The sequence below is a fragment of the Nyctibius grandis genome, chromosome 4, assembly GCF_013368605.1.
Source record: "Nyctibius grandis isolate bNycGra1 chromosome 4, bNycGra1.pri, whole genome shotgun sequence".
In the NCBI taxonomy this organism is placed as follows: domain Eukaryota; kingdom Metazoa; phylum Chordata; class Aves; order Nyctibiiformes; family Nyctibiidae; genus Nyctibius; species Nyctibius grandis.
In genome coordinates this window covers 96087497-96106991 of record NC_090661.1, presented here as the reverse complement: position 1 = coordinate 96106991, position 19495 = coordinate 96087497, and the positions used below count along the sequence as shown (strand labels likewise).

At 40.7% G+C, this 19495-nt stretch overlaps 1 protein-coding gene across 9 annotated transcripts in view; it reads left to right on the top strand.

Moving 5' to 3' along the window:
- The window catches only part of ABLIM1 (actin binding LIM protein 1), a 210759-nt gene that overhangs the window by 80415 nt on the left and 110849 nt on the right, over nucleotides 1-19495 (top strand). For all 9 annotated transcript variants that reach the window (XM_068400205.1, XM_068400198.1, XM_068400199.1 and 6 more), the window contains exon 2: nucleotides 14955-15089. In XM_068400205.1, coding sequence (XP_068256306.1) covers nucleotides 14955-15089 — 135 coding nt within the window. The remainder of the gene's footprint in view (nucleotides 1-14954; nucleotides 15090-19495) is intronic.

Sequence of the window (19495 nt, the reverse complement as noted above, 5' to 3'; positions counted from 1 at the left end):
TATTAATTCTCTTCTGTAACTTAATACCCATATTGAATAATCTGCATTCTTAGTGCTTCTATGTTGAGGTTGATGTGTGACTTGTGAGCCTGCTAGCCACGTTGTTGGATGATATAAGTGTTATAGCTTCATTTTTACCCCCATTAGTTCACATAAGCTGAGGATTTAGCCCTGATTCTTGATTTCTTGACCAGTTGATAAGAAGACTGTCCTAGCATTCACCTGCTAGTCTGTGAAAGCATGTTTGGAATCAGCTTTGTACCCGATGAGATCTTGGAATGGATCATACATAGGCAAACCTATGAAAGTGGATGAGTATCTATTCATGCCAAACTTCTCCATGCTTGGAAGGATAAGAGGAGAAAAGAGGAAGCGTTGAAGATTTTTTGGATTAAGGGAGCAGATACAGAGGCTTTATGATTTCTGTTCTTCACATACTGATTCTGTTGAAGGGCAGGTGCTGGCACCTACTGGGTACCACGTTGCAGTAAGCTAAGTTGTGTTTCCATGTTCTCCCAACTGTCTCTGGGGGTATTCAGTTGGTGCTGGCTTTCCCTGTTAGCAACACAGAAAATGTCGTTCACCAAAATGTTAACATTTCTCGTATAATTTGGCCTATGGTCTAGTTCAGTCTTACAGAGAGATTCAGTTCTCTGTTGTTATTTCTTCATACGTTTGATAAAGCGTGATACTGATACCCCTTAGGGTTATGACCAAGAGGACTGTTTTTATGCTTGCAGTAGCTCCAGTCTTGTCTTTTCCATTTGTGTATCCCGAGAGCAATGAGTCTCCAAAGCAGCTTTTACTCTTTTTCCTTTGATGTAAATGGAACTGCTTTAGATGGGATTATCCTTGAAAAGCATGCAAAATGTTACCTGTGTGTTAAATGAAAGGTGTTCTCTATCTGGAAGACTCTCTCTCCAGTGCTCTGTGTATTTTCAGTCTTAACATTTATTCCCAGTGTGAATCAAGAAAATAATGAATAATGGGATTTGGGTCCTGACACTGTCTCAATGTCATGGTTGTTAATGAAACATAGTCTTGATCTGAACTCATGACTTTGGAACTTTTAACCCCAAGTGACCTGGGAAAGTCTCCAAGTTTGTTGCTTTTGGAGCACATGACAAGATTGTGCAATCACAGGTTGGCACGGTCAGGACTGGGGAGTTTTATTTTCTTTTTGCTTTAGTTTACTTAGTTTTAAATTTAGTTCTACTTGACAGTTTGCTTTTGGGGCTGGGCTTTTGGGTTTTGTTTTGATTAAGTCAATGTGCTACCTTGTACAAGCCATAGAAAAGGCGTTTTATAAATATGCGTAGCAGTAGATGTTAAAAAAATACTCTTGTAGTTAAAGAACTACACTATAGAACAGTTCTGTGTTAGAGACTCTTGGGGTGACCTTGGGAAAGACATTTGGTCTCTTTGTGTTAATCTGTAAAATGAGGATAAGAACATTCCTCTTGTCTGCCTTGATTATTTGAATTAGAGGTCTTTGGAGCAAAGAGTTTCTTTTGCTTTGTTTCACAGTTATGACAAGGAAATCCTAGCCTTGGGATTTAACGACTTCCATTTGTACAAAAAAAAATCCGGTGGTATATGAATATCATATAAACATCTTATTACTTTTTTAAGACAAAACAACTGTAAAGGAGTTATGGTTTTATTGGCAAATGTATGGTGTTGCTTGTTCTGTACTTTCTCTTTCTAAATTTATTTTTAATATTAGGTTTCAAATTGCAGTTCTGGTGTGCAGCATTGATGTGGAGAGAAACAAAAATAACCAAGGAGATGCCAGCTCAGGCACTGCATGTTTACTGGAGATTTTTTTTTTTTAAAGAGCACTTTGCTCTTCGAGGGTACAAATATTCAAATCCAAGGAGTCAAGCACGCACAGTGTGCAGTCCTGCCATGCCTGATGGCTTCCCGTGTTTCCCAGTAGTGAAATTCCATACATTCCTTGCATCCCAGCTGCGTGTAGGAGCCAGGTCTCTGAAGATACAATGGCAGCTATTTTATATTGAGAAATGAGAGAACTTTTGCTGTTGATCTCACTGGAAGGGAGAGCTTAGTGGCTTTAATCATTAAATTTGAGACCACAGAGTTCATGGGTTCAAACAGCGGTACAGGCAGTTAAGCTGTTCCTCCATCTGAAACAGTGAGTGTTGCGGGCCAAAAAACCCAGTTTTGAGTAGGGGACTTTCAATCAATTTAATTTATTGGCAATTAACAAACTTTTAATTACTGATTCCTGTGTTGAAAATAAAAGCAAGCGAACACACACTTGAAGAAACACGCCTCAGCTTCTCTCTGGACACTTCTCTTTTGCCTTTCTGGTCTCCAGTCCCCATGCCATACATTATACTCAGTACCTTTGGTGAGGTGAGGGTGGCGCAGGAGACGGGTCAGTGCGCTGTTGTTCCTTTCATTTTGTTGCTCCTTTTTCCTTACTCAGTTATTTCACCATGGGTTCCTCTGCTGGCTGCAGTGCTTTTAGAGGCGTACCTCCTCCTGAATCTCCTCTCTGTCCCTGCTTGGGGCAGCTCATTTGCCCCAACCTTTCTCCAGCCCTGCTGGCCCTCCTGCCCTGGCATCATTTTGTTTCTCGTTTACCCCTGCTTTGGTGTGTCTCCTGCACTGGTGTTATCATCTCGTGTGTCTCCTCCGTTTTCCAGCATCCCTGGTGCTCTGGCATTTTTCTCACATCTCCTACCAAGTGTCTGTCCTTTCAATGCTTACTGCCCTTTTTTATGTGTGTATTTTCGCAGAGGCGCTATGTGCTCCTCTGTTTTGGTGTGCAATGAGTTCATTTTGTCCATTACTGAGCTGGTTGGAACCAACTATGACCAGCACAGTGCAGTCCATGATCACCTCCTACAGCAGTCACCACTGCAGCACCCTCACTACCAAAGCCCTGCTGGTTATGCTGAATACAAGTGAGTAGGCTGCAAATAATACTATTGGTTTTCTTGGACAAGAATTCAAAAGGCAAGGCTTTTCAAGATGGAGTCTTGGCATAGTGAAATTGTGCATGTTTAAAATATGCTAAGCTAGGGCAAAGAAATATTTTTCCAGAGAGGAGGTCGGAAGCTTGGTGGGAAAGAACTTGGAAGTTAGGATGATAATTTGGCCTGCAACTGTTGGAGAGTCAATTCTTTTTATGGAAAAATTAATGCATACCAGGGGAAAAGGCCAAGTTCCACTAATCAAAATGTGCTGTGCCCTTTGGGTGGGAGAAAGCAAAGAACAAGATTTCGTTGTTTCTGGGGGCAATCCATAACTAATTTAAAAAGGATTATTTATAACAAAGTTGGTTTTCCACCTAGAGAGCAGTCAGTATCCCCAAAAGGATGATTAATCCTTGCCTTCGTTGAGCCTGGATAGCTTTCAGGCTCACTAGGGATCTGGCTGAGGAGAACACTCAGGCATTGTCTTAAGCCTATTCTGTTCAGCAGAGTATCTTGTTGAGTCTAATTGAATCACTGGGATTTAAAGCTAAGTAGTGCTTCAGTGTTGTCTCAAAGTCAGACTCCATTTTTGGAGGCTTTATGATATTTTCGCAGCAAAGTCATTTATTTTATTAATGGCAGTCTTTGTGTTGTATGTTCACTGTATTGTTGTGCAAGAGACAATGAGAGAAATAATACTGGCTTTTACATGGGTTTATCATAAAGTGCTATAAACCCAGAAATCATAGATACCTTGTGTAGCTCAATCGTATGTATTATCTGTTACTATGTTCCATATAGACAGGAAAATAGAAGCAAGAAGACAGAAAACTCCTCAAAGCTGCATAGTGAAGAACAATTGCTAAAATAAGGGTCAAACCAAGTAATGTTCAGAAGTGAAATGTGGTTGCGTTTATGTTATACAAGAGCCTAATAAGCAAGGATCTATAAACAGTGTCAACGGGATAGCTCTCTAATTCCCTGTGCTGTTAGCACCAGTTTGATATCACAGATGTTAGTATAATCTACATGGCAGTATTGTAGAACTTTGTATTAGTTCAGGGTCTGGTACAGAAGCAGGATCTTAAAATGATATCAGATTAAAGAAGTGATCCAAATATAAATGCAGCCTTGCAGAACAGTAAGGGTTATCTTTTATTCCTGCTGTGTCAAACAAGATTCAATAAATGGCCTGGCTGTTCAAAGAAGCAGTTGCATTTGTGGATTTTTTTTCTCCAAAGGCACCTCAAAACAGGATTTGATGGATTTGAGAGCATCTACTTGCTATCCAGCACTTGAAATGCTAGCCAGAGGAGCAGGCTATATTCAGGAGCTCTGTATTGGTCTTTAATGCTTTCTCTATGACAGTCCATTTACCACATAGCATTAAATGTTGATAGACTTTCAGAGCACACTGTTATTTATTGTTGAAATAATATACCTCAAGGAATTAACTTCTATGCTGCAAGTTAAAGTCTGGGTGCCAAGATGGGCAGTTAACCATGGGGCAGGGCCTCTGAAATTTCTGGTTTACCAGCTCTGTATATGGCAAACCTATCCTGGGAGTCAGGAGCCACATGAAGAGTTATGTTGCTCATGAATGTGGCTGTCTAGTTTTAGTCTGAGGCTGTGTAGCTAAGTCTTTGAAATGCCAGAAGTGAGGGCGATACTGAATGATGGGCATTTAAAGGATCCTTGATTGAAGGATCTGGGGGACAGAGCTTCCATGGTTTAAAAACAATGGCTGAGGACAGGTCTCTGCAAGGGTCTTGTACAAAACCCTTGGTGAGGTTGCTGGTGGTAACTGAGGGGAGATTTTTCTACAGGTTCTGTTTTGAAAGATCTTTATGACAGGCCTGTTTCTGTGCAGGCTTTCCCTTATTTTTCATGCGTGCATCAAACTGCAGCAGTGATATGCCATTATGAAGATATCAAAAGGTATCTAGGAGACCACTGTCTTAAATAGGTCAGTGGTCCTCCTCAGATAATCTCAGGGTAAACAGAGGAAGAATTGTTTTTTTAAATTAGCATTTTTATATTGACTTACCGCAAAAGATAATTTAAACCTTTTTACTGTATGCAATGCTTCTGGCAGCCTCAAAAAAGGAAGCATAGGGGAACTCTAACTAGCGTTTGTCGCTGCTGACTAAAATCCCCACGTGGGTTGCTGTTAAGGTAGCGAAGAGGCCTGTTTGACAGTTGAGTGCTATTATGGGTAACCACCACTCATCGGTAAGCCAGAATTTCCATGCTGTCTGGAAAAAGGAATTGCTTTTTCTGCTAAATTCAGTAACTTGCTTTCGTGTAGCCTTGAGGATCCTTGAGGATTTGCAGTGAATAATTTGAAACTTCTGTTTATTCATTGTTTTGAGTGAGATTTTGATAGAGACATCAAGTGATACGTATGAGACATTTGCTCAGAGAACTCTTAGGAGCTCTGGAATTCCTTAGTACCCCTGTCCTATGTTAGAAAAAAAAACCAAAACAACCCAAACTACTCTTTTGAAATAGTGACAGGATCTTTTTGTGTATGGCGAGTGTGTTGAAGGCATAACTCAAAATTATTTTACCACTTGCAAGGCTGAAAAACAGTTGCTAAATGTTACAGACTTGCAGATGTTAGGTGTGAGAAACATATGCTTAGCGTGATCCTCCAACCCTTCAGTAAGGAGTTTTGAAGGGTGAATTGATTATATTGAAATACTGTCCCTTAGTAAGTCGGTTGTGTAAGTAACTGCAGAGCACTTTTGCAGGTGTGGTGAAGACCAATAAGGGCATTCTCAGAACATTAGATAAGACAGTCTGGGTTCACTATCTTTTTATCGCCCAATTTGTATCATGATCTGTTTCATGACAAATTACTCTGTACTAATGTAGAAACATGGCAGACTAAATTTACTTTATGCTTCTTCCCTTTGGTTGGCTAACCACTAATCAGTAATCCATCTGTTAACAATCATGTTGAGTAATGCAGTTTTTGATTCAAAGACTGGCTTAGCTTAGTCAACATTTGTTTCAACATCATCTGTTTCACAGCACGTCTTAGCTTGCTGCATACTTCATTGTAAGATTAGTGCCTTTTCATTACTGAAAGTAGTTTTAAAACTGCCTATTGCTTTCTCTGTTTGAGTTTAAAACAACTCCTGATCATACTCAGTTAACAAGCTGTTCATGACTCTTCTTTGAAAGGATTATAATTTTTCTTAAACAGTAATCGTCATGTAAGATATGTCATGTAACAAATATAAATGGAATAATTTTGTCAAGTCGTTTTGTTTCTACAGTATAGATGCTCTAGAATGTGCTCTTGTTCACCTACCAAGTGACCACAGGCAAACACGCGTGGACAGCCATGGTGGAAGTTGTTGCTCAGCAAATGAAGGATAGTCCTGCTGCTGTTTTAGAGAATGACAAATTATTCTAAATAGGCTCTGAAGCTTTTGTATTGAGAACAGCATCAAAAATACTGCTACAGTTTAACTGGATTGTAGAGCGGAGTTAGCAAAAGGTATGTTTGTACCTGACAAACTGAGAAAGTGCTCAGGCTCCTGATGGGTTTGAAGCACGAGTAGAATACCCCAAGGTGCCCAGGTAGTCAGGCGTGAGAACCTACTGAAAACTAGTAAGATTTATGCTTTGTCACTGAGAAACTCCGAAAATTGTACACTAAAGCTATAGAATATCAGAATCTGTGGTGTAATCCTCAGTGCATCCGGTCAGGTTATAACTCTTAAGTAAATGCAACCAAATTTTCTTAATCTCTCAATCACTATCAAAAGCATGGCAAACTGGATCCATCGAGCACATTTATTTTAATCACAGAACAATCATAGATTTATTCGAGCACACAGACTTTTTGTGTATGATGTTGTAGAAGGTGATCACTTTTCAGATAGGATCAAGCAGGCGCTGGTGTTAAATATTTCCCTTAATACTGAGCCATTCATATACATAAATCTTACCGGGCTGAGGCCTTACGTCCTGATCTTGCAGACTGTTCTATGGGGAATTAATTGCAGTATTAAAGCTCTAGGTAACAGAAGAGCGATGGGAGAAGGATAGGAAACAGCAGGCAAAATACAGAGAAAATAAGCATGTTTGTGTTGTGTTCTAAAACTACAAAACAAATGTGATTTTTTTTTTCCTGCTATATTTTAAAACTCACTATTTCCTACCCTTTTTACATGTTGGTATGTGTAAGTGGCACAAAGCTTTTTATTTTTCTTTGCAAATAACATAGGAGTCTTCTCACTTTGATTTCAAGTTACAGTTGTTAATATTTTGGGTTATTACCTGGCATTCGTCTCTCTAAATTTTTTTATTTCATACTGTTAGCTGCATTAGCTCTATCCATGTGTTATGCATGCTTACAAATATTTAGGAAAGTATTTAAATACTGGCTTTCTTATTTTAAAATAGTATATGTTTCATCTTTTCTTTTCGAAATTTGATTTCTGGTATTGAAATCTTTACATCCTATTCTAATGCAAATTGATATCTTTACTTACAACATTTTCTCAAATGTTTTTCTTATGAACTACCCTAACTTACCATCCTATCTTGACTAGTTAAACTTGTTAATGTATTTATAGCTTATTTTTCCTTTTAAAGAATCTATTTCTCAAGGTAGCAATGCACCCCATTTCTAGGCTGGATGTGTGCCTTGTGCTCTGTCTAGTGTTTTGTGAAAATCTTTTAGTTGCTACAGTATGTGCCAAGGGGTGTGGGGGGTGGTGCGGAGAGAATTGATACAAACCTGTTCACTACTGCCTTGTAGTCAGCCCCACATCTGGCCATGAGATGCTATTTTGAGGATGGATATCTCTGGTGTACTTTGTTTATTCTAGCTGAAGAACTGAGGCTGAGAAGCGTATGTTATGGTGATAATTACATAGGATGCATATGAAAAGTATCAGTTTTTCTTAGGTCTTCTTGTTGTTAAATAAGTAGAGAATAAGACCAGAGAGAGAGGACAGCGGGATTAGTAGCACTTCTTTCTGGAGCTACACCAGAACAGGTGTGGGCTATGCTATCCATCTTTCCATGACTTTCTCCCATAATCCAGCCATCTTTCCTGCGCTTCCCTACTTGCTAAGCTCTAACTTTCATCCCACCAACACCCCAAAAAGAGGAGTGTGAGTTCACGTGGGAGAGAGCTGCTGGTGCCTTGCCCTGCCAGTATGAGTGCATTGGCCAGCTGGCATGCTCTCACATGTATGTATGTACCATGTATCACCATGGTTAGGGCACGAGCTCTTACAGTGCCAAAAGAGAGACTGTCCTGCAGTGCTGTCGTTGCTGCTGTGGTCCTGTTTGCATCTGCTGTTTTCAGCAGCAGGCTACTTGTAAAGGGAAAATAACAATACTGTTATAGAAAATGTCAGAAAACATTTAAAAACTATGGCAAATAACTACAAGTCTGAGATTTTTTTCTGCCTTTTTAAAAAATAGCTACTCTGGTTATATGTAGACAGTGAAAACAGTTTTAAGGCAAATTGGCACACTGTAGGAATAATGCAGATAAATTTACAGGAAGAGAGAGTTTTAAAATTATTCTTCAGATGTGATTTGAATGGCAGTAGTATGAGCGAGCTACAGTCTAGGATTTTGCCTTAGGCTTCTTCATACATGTGTAGGCATGCAGCTCACTAGTATCTATGGGAGTGGCTCCTTCCAGGCTGTCCTGGAATTCCCAAAGATCCCTGTCTGATACCTGTGGCTAGTGACTGCAGTAACTTCTTTATCTGTCCCTGACAGCTGGGAGGTTTGATTTCAGTCTCAGTCATTGTTTGGTCACCTTAGCTGATAGGATTCTTATAGATTTAAGATTCAAGAACTGAATCTTCAGATAAGCAAAATGACACTGCATTTTTTTATCCCTTCTTTTTAATAGGTATTTCAGTAACTTCTCAAGGCTTCACTGTGCTGGGCTTTTACAAAAGAGGAATTCCTCAGAGAGTACAGGCTATAGACAGACAGGCTTTACAAACCAGAGGTTGCAGATGTGAACATCTGTGAGAAGCACAAAGAAAATTACTTCTTCTCCTCTCTTTACAGGGAGAGCACAGAGAAGAAGTGATAAGCCAGATCTGGTTCTTGAGCTTGGTTGTCTGGTGTCTATCTAGCTCCTTTCATCCCAGAACAGCTTTTTTTCACAGCTTGTCGTCCTCTGCAGAGTGCCTACCTGCCTACCTCTGCCCCGTCCCAAGCAAGCTGCTGTCCAGCTGGAGTTACAGGACAGCCACTTGTCAGTGTCAGAGACTGAGGGAATTTCAATTGTAAAACCTTCAAGTTTTGAACTTCAAATCCTGTAAATTAATTTAAAAAATGGTCTCCAAAGTCATATCATTTATTACAGAGAGAGAAGGCAGAGCACACTGCTGCCTGTACTAAGATTTGATTGCATTTGTGCCTTGGCAATCTCTAGCACAGTCATCTTACCTTCATTCCCGGAAGCAGAAAGGAGTGAGGAAATTTTAAAGCAGGCTAGCAAAAAACCATGCAATAGTTTCATGCCATTAAATTTTTGCTTTATTTTCCTTCTTAATAGTTCAGTTTTCAGCCAAAAAAAACACAGCAGCCAATTGAAAGTTAGCATTTCAAAGCAGTCTGTTTTAGGCCACTGTTCAAGATATAAAGGACACAGCTGTGAAATCCTGAGAGTCCTCTTGCCTATGCTGCTATGGGCACAGCATGTTCTCAGTGCTATGCAAAATTGCCCAGAGGTTGTGGAGGTAGAAGTCATAGAAATTGTATATCCTAGCATGAAGTTTGAAGTTACACCTGCTACAACATCGTTGGAGTTGACTGAGCATAACTCCAAGTTTATTTGTGAAGGTAGGCACACAGATGTGAAAAGTACAAAAATTCACTTTTAAAAGAACAATAGCCCATATCCTCCTCCTGTTTAAATTTAGAGGAAGATGCGTTTTACTTCAGTTTAGAGCAGAACTGAACCCAGCCTATTTTGCTGTGACCTCTGCTTTGCAGCATACGCATAGCAAGGCATTTCCCAGAAGCTTCTTTCTGACTTCCAATAAAAAGCCAAAGTATTCTGTGGCTTGTAGCAGAGACGTGGAGTCTTGCCAGCAGGAATCTGCAGCTAAGAGTCACTTAGCTTGAATCTTTGGTTTCCTGACAGTTTTGTGTTCAGGGAGAGAATCACCAATAAGGGAGGCTGCAGTGTTTCTTTTCCTTGTTTTCTTTGATTCAACAACTGTTACTCTTCAGGTAGTTGCTGTAATTTCCATTTCAGAAGGGTTTGGTATGAGCACTGAGGTCCTTTTTCTGGCTAATTCAGCAAAGCATGTAATTGCTGTTAAACCTTTGTACAGTGATCTGCTCTACGTAAAGAAACACTGACAGGACAGTTTTAAACTTTGCACAGCAAATTAGTTCCTTCATTTCGCTCAGAAAGTGCCTTAGGTTTCTCATGTGAACATTGGGTTGTTGTTGGTCTTTTCTATCTCTTTTTCTTTTTAATAGTTTCTTTTTCTTTGCAGATCTGGGATTACTTTGAGATGTTTGGGTAAAATGCAGTAATAAGTACTCTCAAGCTGGTAGAGTTGCTTTGAATTTACATCAATATAGTGCAGTTGCAAAATGTAATGAAATGAACATTGCATGATTCACAAGGGAATGTAAGGAATGACAAAAATCATGGTGATGCATCTATGGAGTGGTGTTAGCACAAAGCAATATTCCAATGACAAACACTGTGTTCCTCATAGAAGAGGGTGCTATTGATTTTTTTTTTTCTTTTCTTTCCCCCCCCTGAATTAAACAATGTGATCCAGGCTTCCCAGTTGTCCCAGTCAGTGTACATGTTACTCTGGGTAAACTGGATATTTAATGGGGCATTGATTAGTCTTATTGGAAACCCGAATGAGCGTAAGAAAGCATTAAGTATTCATTTAAGCTGGTCTTGTAAGCAAGAGTGGAAGTCTCGACGTAGCTTGTCTTGAAAAGTTCTTCTGCGTATATCTCGTGTTATACACCTTTACATGGCTCACCTTTACGTAGCTCACGTATGTTCATTAATAAAGGAAAAAAAATGTCTCCAGGCAGTGCCCAGCAGCACTGGATGTTAAAACTGTTATAAAGCAACCTGAAACTTTGGAAAAGTTTTATTGTTGATCTCTTGTAATTAGTCTCCATAAGATTGTAAAGACTGTGACAGCTTAGAGTTCTACAGGTACTGTAGCTTTCATAGTTAATCTTGAAAAGTGCTGAAGCAATAAAAATAAGACTAAATATTCAAAGAAATTGTTGAACTGTTTAATCTGTATGCCTGCTTCCAGCATCCCTTGTTCAAGTGTAGACACTGCACTAGTGTAACCAAAGCCAGTTTAAAAAACAGTTCACTTGGTAGCCTAGGTACTTTTGATGGAATGACATTTATTTGAAACTAGATCCATTGTGTCAGTAGACATCTGCAGCTTGCTGATGTGAGCTAGACCGATATGTTGTGTTTAATCTTACACAAAAAAGATCCATGCACCTTGTTATACTGATTGTGCTAAACTGATAGAAAAACACATCTTGACTTGATCTGACGTGATTTACGTGTAGACAAGTATCAGTTCACATCAGTGTATTGGAATTGGTAAATACTTGACTTGTGTTTATATTACACTACCCATGCAGTAAGTATGCACTTTATGATACGAAGACAATTGTGAGCCCCAGTACTGAACGAAGAATGTGTTGCTCTGGTAGCATCTGTCCCTCAGAAAGTTGTTAATTTATGTTCTTTTAATTTGGAAGATAGTCGTGGTGTTAATGTATTTGGATTTGAAACTTCATTAAAGGCAACGCAGCTCCTCACATTAGTGTTTGTTCACTCATGCACTTTCCAGTGAATGCTGCTTCCAGAAATATGGCAGATGGGGCACTTGAGACCATCAGGACTGACTTACTGTCTTAGGTGTTTATGTGACTCTTTCCATCCCAGTGCCTGGGAACCTTGTCCTGTGTATGTATTCTCACAGTGGGGTGAGGCTGACAGTGCCGTTACACTTGGTTTACAGTCAGGAACACTCAAGACACGGAGAAACTAAAAAATTCAGATAACCTAATTTTAAGCTGATAGGTTACAGGCTCAGAGACTTAGCTGAACTTCGCTGTCTGACTTTAGTCCTTTAGAGTTAAGGGCATGCCATACAAAGAGCCTGGATATCTGTTGTGGAGCAGGTATTGGAACCTGGGTTATCCAGATCCTAAATTAATGTCCTGTCACTAATTATACTGGCTGGAGTCTGTTATTGTCTTAGTCATGATACAGAGTTGCCTTATTGCACCATTGCTGCTGGTGCACAATGCCTGAGAATATAACCTCTAGCATGCAGTTGGTGTGGGGAGGGTTGATGCAGGAAGAGCCTGAAATATTTACTGTCTCAAGATGTGAAATGCCTGTAAGGAGATGAGTCTAGCACTTAGCTCAGGGTTTTCGGACCCAAAGCAGCTCACAATTTCCGTGTCCAATAAGCTGGCTGGACTTCAGTCAGAAACATTTAAATAAGCTGCTTTTAAAGGTATTTCTCTTTCTTTTTCTTTAATTCCCTGTTCTGTCCTCACTGGTGACTATAAAGGGTTACCTCTGCCATGGAGAAGCCTTGTGTGTATTGCATATATCCAAAGGAAAAATCTTACAGGCAATTCCTTGCAGGAGAGCAGAAGTCAATTACTCAATCTTGACCTACAATGCCAAATTGAGGCCAGTAAGACAAGCACCATAATTAGCTTCACTTTAGAGATCAGTCTGGAAATAGCAACTAGCAGTATTTGTATTCATTTAAATGTCTGTAAAGGGAGAACTAGAAAGAGGCTGGATCATTGACCAATCTTGAAAAAATTTATTTACTCTCTAGTAAAAAGCAAAATCTTGTCTTTCAGATCAATACCAGAAGATCTGGATGCTGGCATGCAGAATATGTTAGGGTGTCCTCCACATGCGAGTTTGAGAGAGCAGAATGTTGTGGGTACAGATTTCACGCTGCAGCATTTAAGTCCTGGGGAACATTTGCCCAAATCCTTGATCCAGTTCCTTATTTGAGCAACTTTAAAAATTCTGTTACCTTTTCTTCAGTTGGCATCAGGACCATCTCAGGCTGTCTCGATCTGAGAGGGACTTTTCCTCATGATAATTTAATTTTCTAGCACTTGTCTCTATGTTTGTCTCTTATTTTCTTTCTTTCTCATTGCATAAACTGTGTGTTTCCTTGGTTACAAGTTAATAGTTTATAGTCTTGTTTGGAAGAATAATAACTTGCAGTCCAGAAATAGTATTGCATTGCAGACTATGAGGTGAGGTTCACTCAAGGCAAAGCATTTACTGGGCTCTTACTTAAACAGAGCTGCTAATTAAAATACTAGTTGGCATTGCCAGCTGCATTCTGTTCACCAGTATGGGCTCAATAACTGTTCAAGGGAAATAGCTGAAATGAGGCTACCAGAGGAGGAGGTATTCAAAACTTCGAGCTTGAGTAGAAGAATTCAGACTTTTTCTTTGAAGATTGGGGGGGGTGAAGAACAAAGTAGCAGCTGCCATGTTAGTTTGGCTAGACTTGCAGCAGAAATTATTGCTTGGAATATTTGTTGGCCTCAATTCTTGATGCTGTTACTCCTGCAATCACATATTAGGCTTTTTAATTCTTAATCTTATATTTATATAATGCAGAATGATAGCAGCACTTCTTCCCTAAGGCACTCATAAAGGAGAGTAATATAGAAGAACTTCATGAAGCAATGAGGCTTTTTCCCTGGAAGTTCATTGAGGAAGGGGAGGAAACTGGTGCAATAAATATGAGCAAGGTATCTGTTATGTTGCTGCATAAGCAGAAACCTGAAAAAAGGCATAATCCTGGCTGGGGAGATGTCAGGAATTGAACAGGAAAGGAAAAGAGCACCAGAAAACACCGAGATAAAATAACAAAGATGATTCCCAGTGACAGGTGTATCCCAGTGACAGTGAGAGCAGTCAGTCCTTTGCAGGCCAGGAAAAGCAGGACAGGAATGGTACAAAGATAGAGGCGTGGGTAGAGAGGTATGTTTTCGCAGAAATGTTCTGATGAGCATCACTAGTCAGAGAACAATATTACAAGGAGGAAAACTTTCTACTGCTAGAACGGGATGTGGGGGGGAGATTTGAAGGAACATAGTTTTGTTTGGGAACATTCTGGGTAATACTTTTCACTTCACACAGTACAATTGAGGCTCAATCTTGCTCTAGCTTACACTCTTGCATTTCTGTTGGGGCCTCAAGCTGACACAAGACACATCTGAAGAGAAAGTTAAACATTTTTTATGGAAGTCAAATGTGGAGCAATAAAACTTTTATTATGAAAATGAAATACACAATAAAGCTGACACAAACCTTTCCTGTTCCTGTCGAAGCTCTACTCAGGGCTATGGGATAGCTGATCAATTATCAGTATCTGGAATTTTGTCTCCCTGACTATACTACAGATGCTTTGGTCATTTCTGTCTACTCGTAATATCTCTAATTTGCATGCAGAGAGTCATTTCTGCTAGAAGTAGTGGGAGTAGAAACAAATAACATTGGCTGCTTTTCTCTACAGATGTGCTTTCCCTGTATTAAGTATGTGCTGTAGCAAAATAGACATGTTTGTAGTTTATATTTAATATAGTCATTTGCATGCAAAGTCAGGCTGCCTGGTTCATCTGGTTTCCCAAAACATGATTTGGAATTGCTTTCCTTCTTTTCTTTTTGCTTGGATTGTATTCTTTCTTGGATTAAAATAGCCCAGTTCTTGTTGCTTTGTGTGCTCATTGAATGGTTTAGACACACTCATGTTCTTGGACAGAAAAGCTTAGGCAGTCTGAAACACTTTGTGGCACTGAAACTGCGGAGGGAATTTTTCTTGTCTTTCCATGGCAGCCTCAGTGGAAAGAGGTAGTAGTTGATGGGAATGACTTAAACTACTGGTTTATGGAAAGGCTGTATTTAAACCCTTTTTTGGGTTTAAATCATATTTTTGTGTTTTACAGTGGCCCATCCTCAGGAGCCTCACCACCCCTCTGAAAAGCCAGTCATCCACTGCCATAAATGTGGGGAGCCATGTAAAGGTGAAGTACTCCGTGTTCAGGCCAGACACTTTCACATCAAATGCTTCACCTGCAAAGGTAAGACCTTGATATTCATCTGTTAGGAATGAGTCAATTTGTGCAAATGTACCTTGAACCAGTGATGAGAGGTCACGCTTCCTGTGATTGGCCAGTTACAGGATATTCTCGTTGCTCAGTATCTGAAGGATTTGTGGGTGGGGATGGTAAAGAATGGGGAGTGAAATGGCTGAGTGGCCCATTTACAAGCAGCAAGGTGATCAGCACCACACAGAACAAATTCATGATGCAAACATCTACAACTTAATTATGTGAGACATTTGGGTTTACTGGGGGGAAGATAAATTTGCTACCACTAGAAGACTCAAAATAGTACATTCTGCTCTGCATACTTATGTGTTCATTCTTTTTCCTTTCTACTGTTCACTGTGTGCAAGCTACACAATAATAATCACACCTGAAAAAGATGAAAAAAAATCTTAGCTCTTTTTAGTATTATTTTCAATTTTATTTGCTTCGTACAGTTCTATGTAGACAGTCAGTTTCACATATTTCCTGAATAATGAATTAGGCCATAATTAAACTCTGTCTGCTTTGAATTTTTTTTCGGTTTATTTGGGAAACAACAGAACAACACTAAACATCCAAGATGAAATGCTTTATGGAGGGTCACTGAAGATAGGAAGAGTAAGTATAGCCTTAGCAGCCACTCAGAAATCCAGTGTAAATAGTTGAGTTGGTTTCAGGTGTTGTGTTGTGTGTATTTCCTGTTATTGCCATATATGGGGCGAGGGTGTGTTCAGATTTTATAGTGTGATGTGGTGAAAAGAAATATAGCATAGGAATACTTAAGAAAATTCTGTCTTTTTGTAGTTTTTGTTCTAAGTGCTTTTCCAAGGATTTGGATAAATCTGGATTTTTCTTTTAAACTGTTAATAGCAACCACTGCTTTTCATTAGGGATAGTTATGAAAATTAAGCTCTTGATTGCTGAAAGTAGGTACTTGCATTCAAAAAAGCCCACCAAAGAAAACCCCTGATGGATACTGACATCCAAGAGATACATGCAGGGTGGCCGCTGAGGAGTGTGTCCTGGGGCGAGGGGGAGCCTTAGCCACATGTTTTAGGAGAGGTGTGTTCAGTGAGCGAAGCAGTGCAGAGGGTCGTGACAAAAGGGAAAGGAGCAGGAGACAAGGGGTATCTCTAGCAGCCCATGCTGACACTGTGACCCTTGGAGAAAGCCAAGCTGGAGCTTCTAAGCTGAGTAGCTGGAAAAAAATTCTTTATTTGCTTTTCTTGTGGTTGGATTTTGCCTAAGTTCAAGAAATAGCAGTGTGCATGCTCAGACGCACACCATGTATATGGGCATATCTATACCTACTTGTGTGTATAAGTATATACATATATGCACACGCGCTTTCTGGGGGCCTCCCTTTTGCTGGGCCTTCAGTCCGCAGGGCTGGGCCTCCTCTTTCCCTGTGTGGGCCTCCACCTCTCACTGGGTCTCCACCCTCTGGGCCTCCCCTCCCGTGGGCTGGGATTCTCTGGGCATCCTGCTCTTTTGGGCCTCCCCGCTCTCCTTTGGGCTCTGGGCCTCCCTGACTCTCTAGGTGTCCACCTCTGTGGGACCTTATCCTCTGAGCCTCCCGCTGCTTCAGGCCTCCCTCTGTGGGCCTCCCTCCCTTTCCTGCTCCCCCTCACTTGGTCTCCCATGCTTTTGGGGCTCCCTGACTCTCTGGGCCTCCCGCTCCATGGGCTGGGATTTTCTGGGACTCCCACTTTTATGGAGGCCTCCCCTTTTTTTGGAGCCTCATTCGCTTGGGGGCTCCAATGTGTAAGCCTCCCACGCTGTCTGGGCTTCATTGACTTCTTGTTCTCAGCCTCTGTGGGTTTTGAGTCTCTGAGCTTCCCAGTTTTTTGGGGGGGCCTCCAACAATTTGGGGCTATCCCAACTCTCTACAGGCCTCCACTATGTGAGCCTCCCATGTTTTTAGTGGCTTCCCATGCTTTCAGGCCTCACGCTTTTTCTGGGCTCTGCTTCCCCCCCTCCCTCTCCAGTGGGCCTCCCCCTCTGTGGGCCACCATTCTCTCTGCCTCCCCCTTCCTTTTGGCCTGGACCTCGTAATCTTATGGGCCTCCACTGTGTGAGCCTCTCCCTCTCTCTGGACCTGCCTCTTAGTGGGCCTCTGCTCTGAGCCTTGCCCTCAGATATAAGTATCTATCTCTACATTTCTGTATCTGTATTTATATTTGCCTAAAAACTGTAAGAAAGCTGCATAGCAGGCAGCTGGGCTCCTGCAGAGCTTTGTCCCTGTCAGGAGAGGCCTCCTGTCAGCCCCACGTCTGCAAAGGGGGTTCTAAGGCTTTGGGTTGTGGAGCTGCATTGGGAATGGGGCAAGCCCTGCCTGCTCCTCAGAGCAAGGACCTGAGGGGCTCTCAGCATTACCAGCTCATGCCACTGAGCCCTCTGCAACCACAACAAGGATTCACTGTGTTTTTTTACAAAAAAAAAAGAGGTTTAATGAAGCATTAAGTAATTGTAAAACTACTCTTCGTGAAATCATCATGTTTGAAGATGGGTGTTCTGAAGCAGGAGGCAATCCTGACTCCTTCATACAGTTTCTCTTTAATGGACAGCGATACAGAGTTGGCTGAATTAAGTAACTCTGTCAGTGCAGCGTGTAGGATGAAAGGTAAGAATATGGAGAAATATATAGGCCCATGTGAAACAAGGGAAGGGTTGCTCTTGTACAACCAGCATCTGCCGCATTCAGTCCCAGCAGACCATAGTATAGATACAGTGAAAGGGCTTCAGGCTTGAGGTGAACGTGGTGGAGCTGGCGATGAACATGGAGAAAGGTGCTGGAAGAAATCAGAGTAACTGAGCAACTAAAACAGAGCTGTGGAATCTGTACTATGGAGTTCTTTGCTTCCTTTGAACCTAAGTTATCTTTTCTGAAAGTCCGTATCTAGCATGTAAACTGCAGATCCAGACTTTGAAAAGTGCCTCAAGCCCCATTGCTGGGTTTCAGTTATGTTTTTCACGTTCCAAATGTGGGTGGAATAGTATAGTAGTGTGATTGCTGTAACTCTGTTCTTCTGCTTCCTAAAATAGATGTGAGAAATTAGATAGCAGAAATTAGATATATTTGTTTTCCTGTTACTAAAGGTTTTTTTTAAAAGTCACTTGAGTAATTTGTGTGCTGAAAAATGGTTAGAATCTAAGAAATTCTGTGTTTGTCTTTACCTGTGGTTTTTAGTTAAATACAGCTAGATAGCTCAAAAAATACTTAACGTTCACCTGCATGTTGATGTCTTTCATCTGTGTCAAACTGGAGTGGTATCAGCCCATCACGGATGTTAGAGAGGAGCACGATCTGCACTATTCCTGAAATGCTTGGGGTAATGCATGTGTCTTTCTGTATTACAGTTGCTGTATTTCAAGCAGTACTTGATGTTATACAATCCCTAAGCAAATCAAAACCAGCAACAAGTTGTTTCTTTGTTTCTGCCCATAGTGAGTAGTGGTCTCAGTTTACAGAAGACCCTGGATTAGGGTATTTCCAGCAGCAGACCAGCTGAGACCCTTTGAGTCGTGAGGAAGAACGGTAATTCAGGCCAGGCAGCAAACAGCGTGCCTAGGACCTCCCAATAAAGCAAGGGTGCAGAAGGAACAGGGCTCTGGAATTGTTCTCCTGCTGAATGCACGAGATTAATCTTGCTATTTTTTTGGAGTGTAATTTCTTCTTTCACTTGTTTTTTAGTTACTTGCTCATAAGCCGCTTTTGTGCTTTGACTACCCTGTTGCAAGGCTGGGTTTACTACAATACTTATTTTTTTTTTCTCCCCTAGAGCAATATCTAAACTCATTGTGGGTTCTGTTTATGGAGGTATTTCCAAGCTGATGACAGTTTAATATTCTGTAATATTATTGACCTCATGACTGCTTGCATGAAGATAGCGAGAGAAAGGAGAGCTACAGAAATACCTCTCTCTGATGGAAATGAAACCATTATTTTTATCATTAGCCTGTTAAAGAAACTTTGTGCTTGTGGAAGGTGACAGGTTGCATGTATTTGCTTATTGTTTAGGAGAGGGGGGTGACAGTGTGGCTTCTGCCTGTTTGTAGTATCTGCACATCCCAGTTTGAACTGAGAGGACCAGTGCTGAATCTTGGAGACTTTTCTCTTGATGTTCATTCAGTCTGTGCCTTATTAGTTGGGTTTGCCAGCAAAGTGAATGTCATCTTTTTTGTGTTCATTTGTCCTTCACTAAGAGGAAGGAAAGGAAGGTGTGTGGGAGGCTGCTCCAAGTCCTGTTTTGAATCGTATACCTGAGCTGCAGTGCTTGTTTATTGTTGATCTTTCATATTTAAGTGAATGCACTTTTTGTTTAAATCATATAGTTATTTACTTATATTGCATATTGTCTGACCATATGGTTCATACAAGTGGGACACAACTGTTC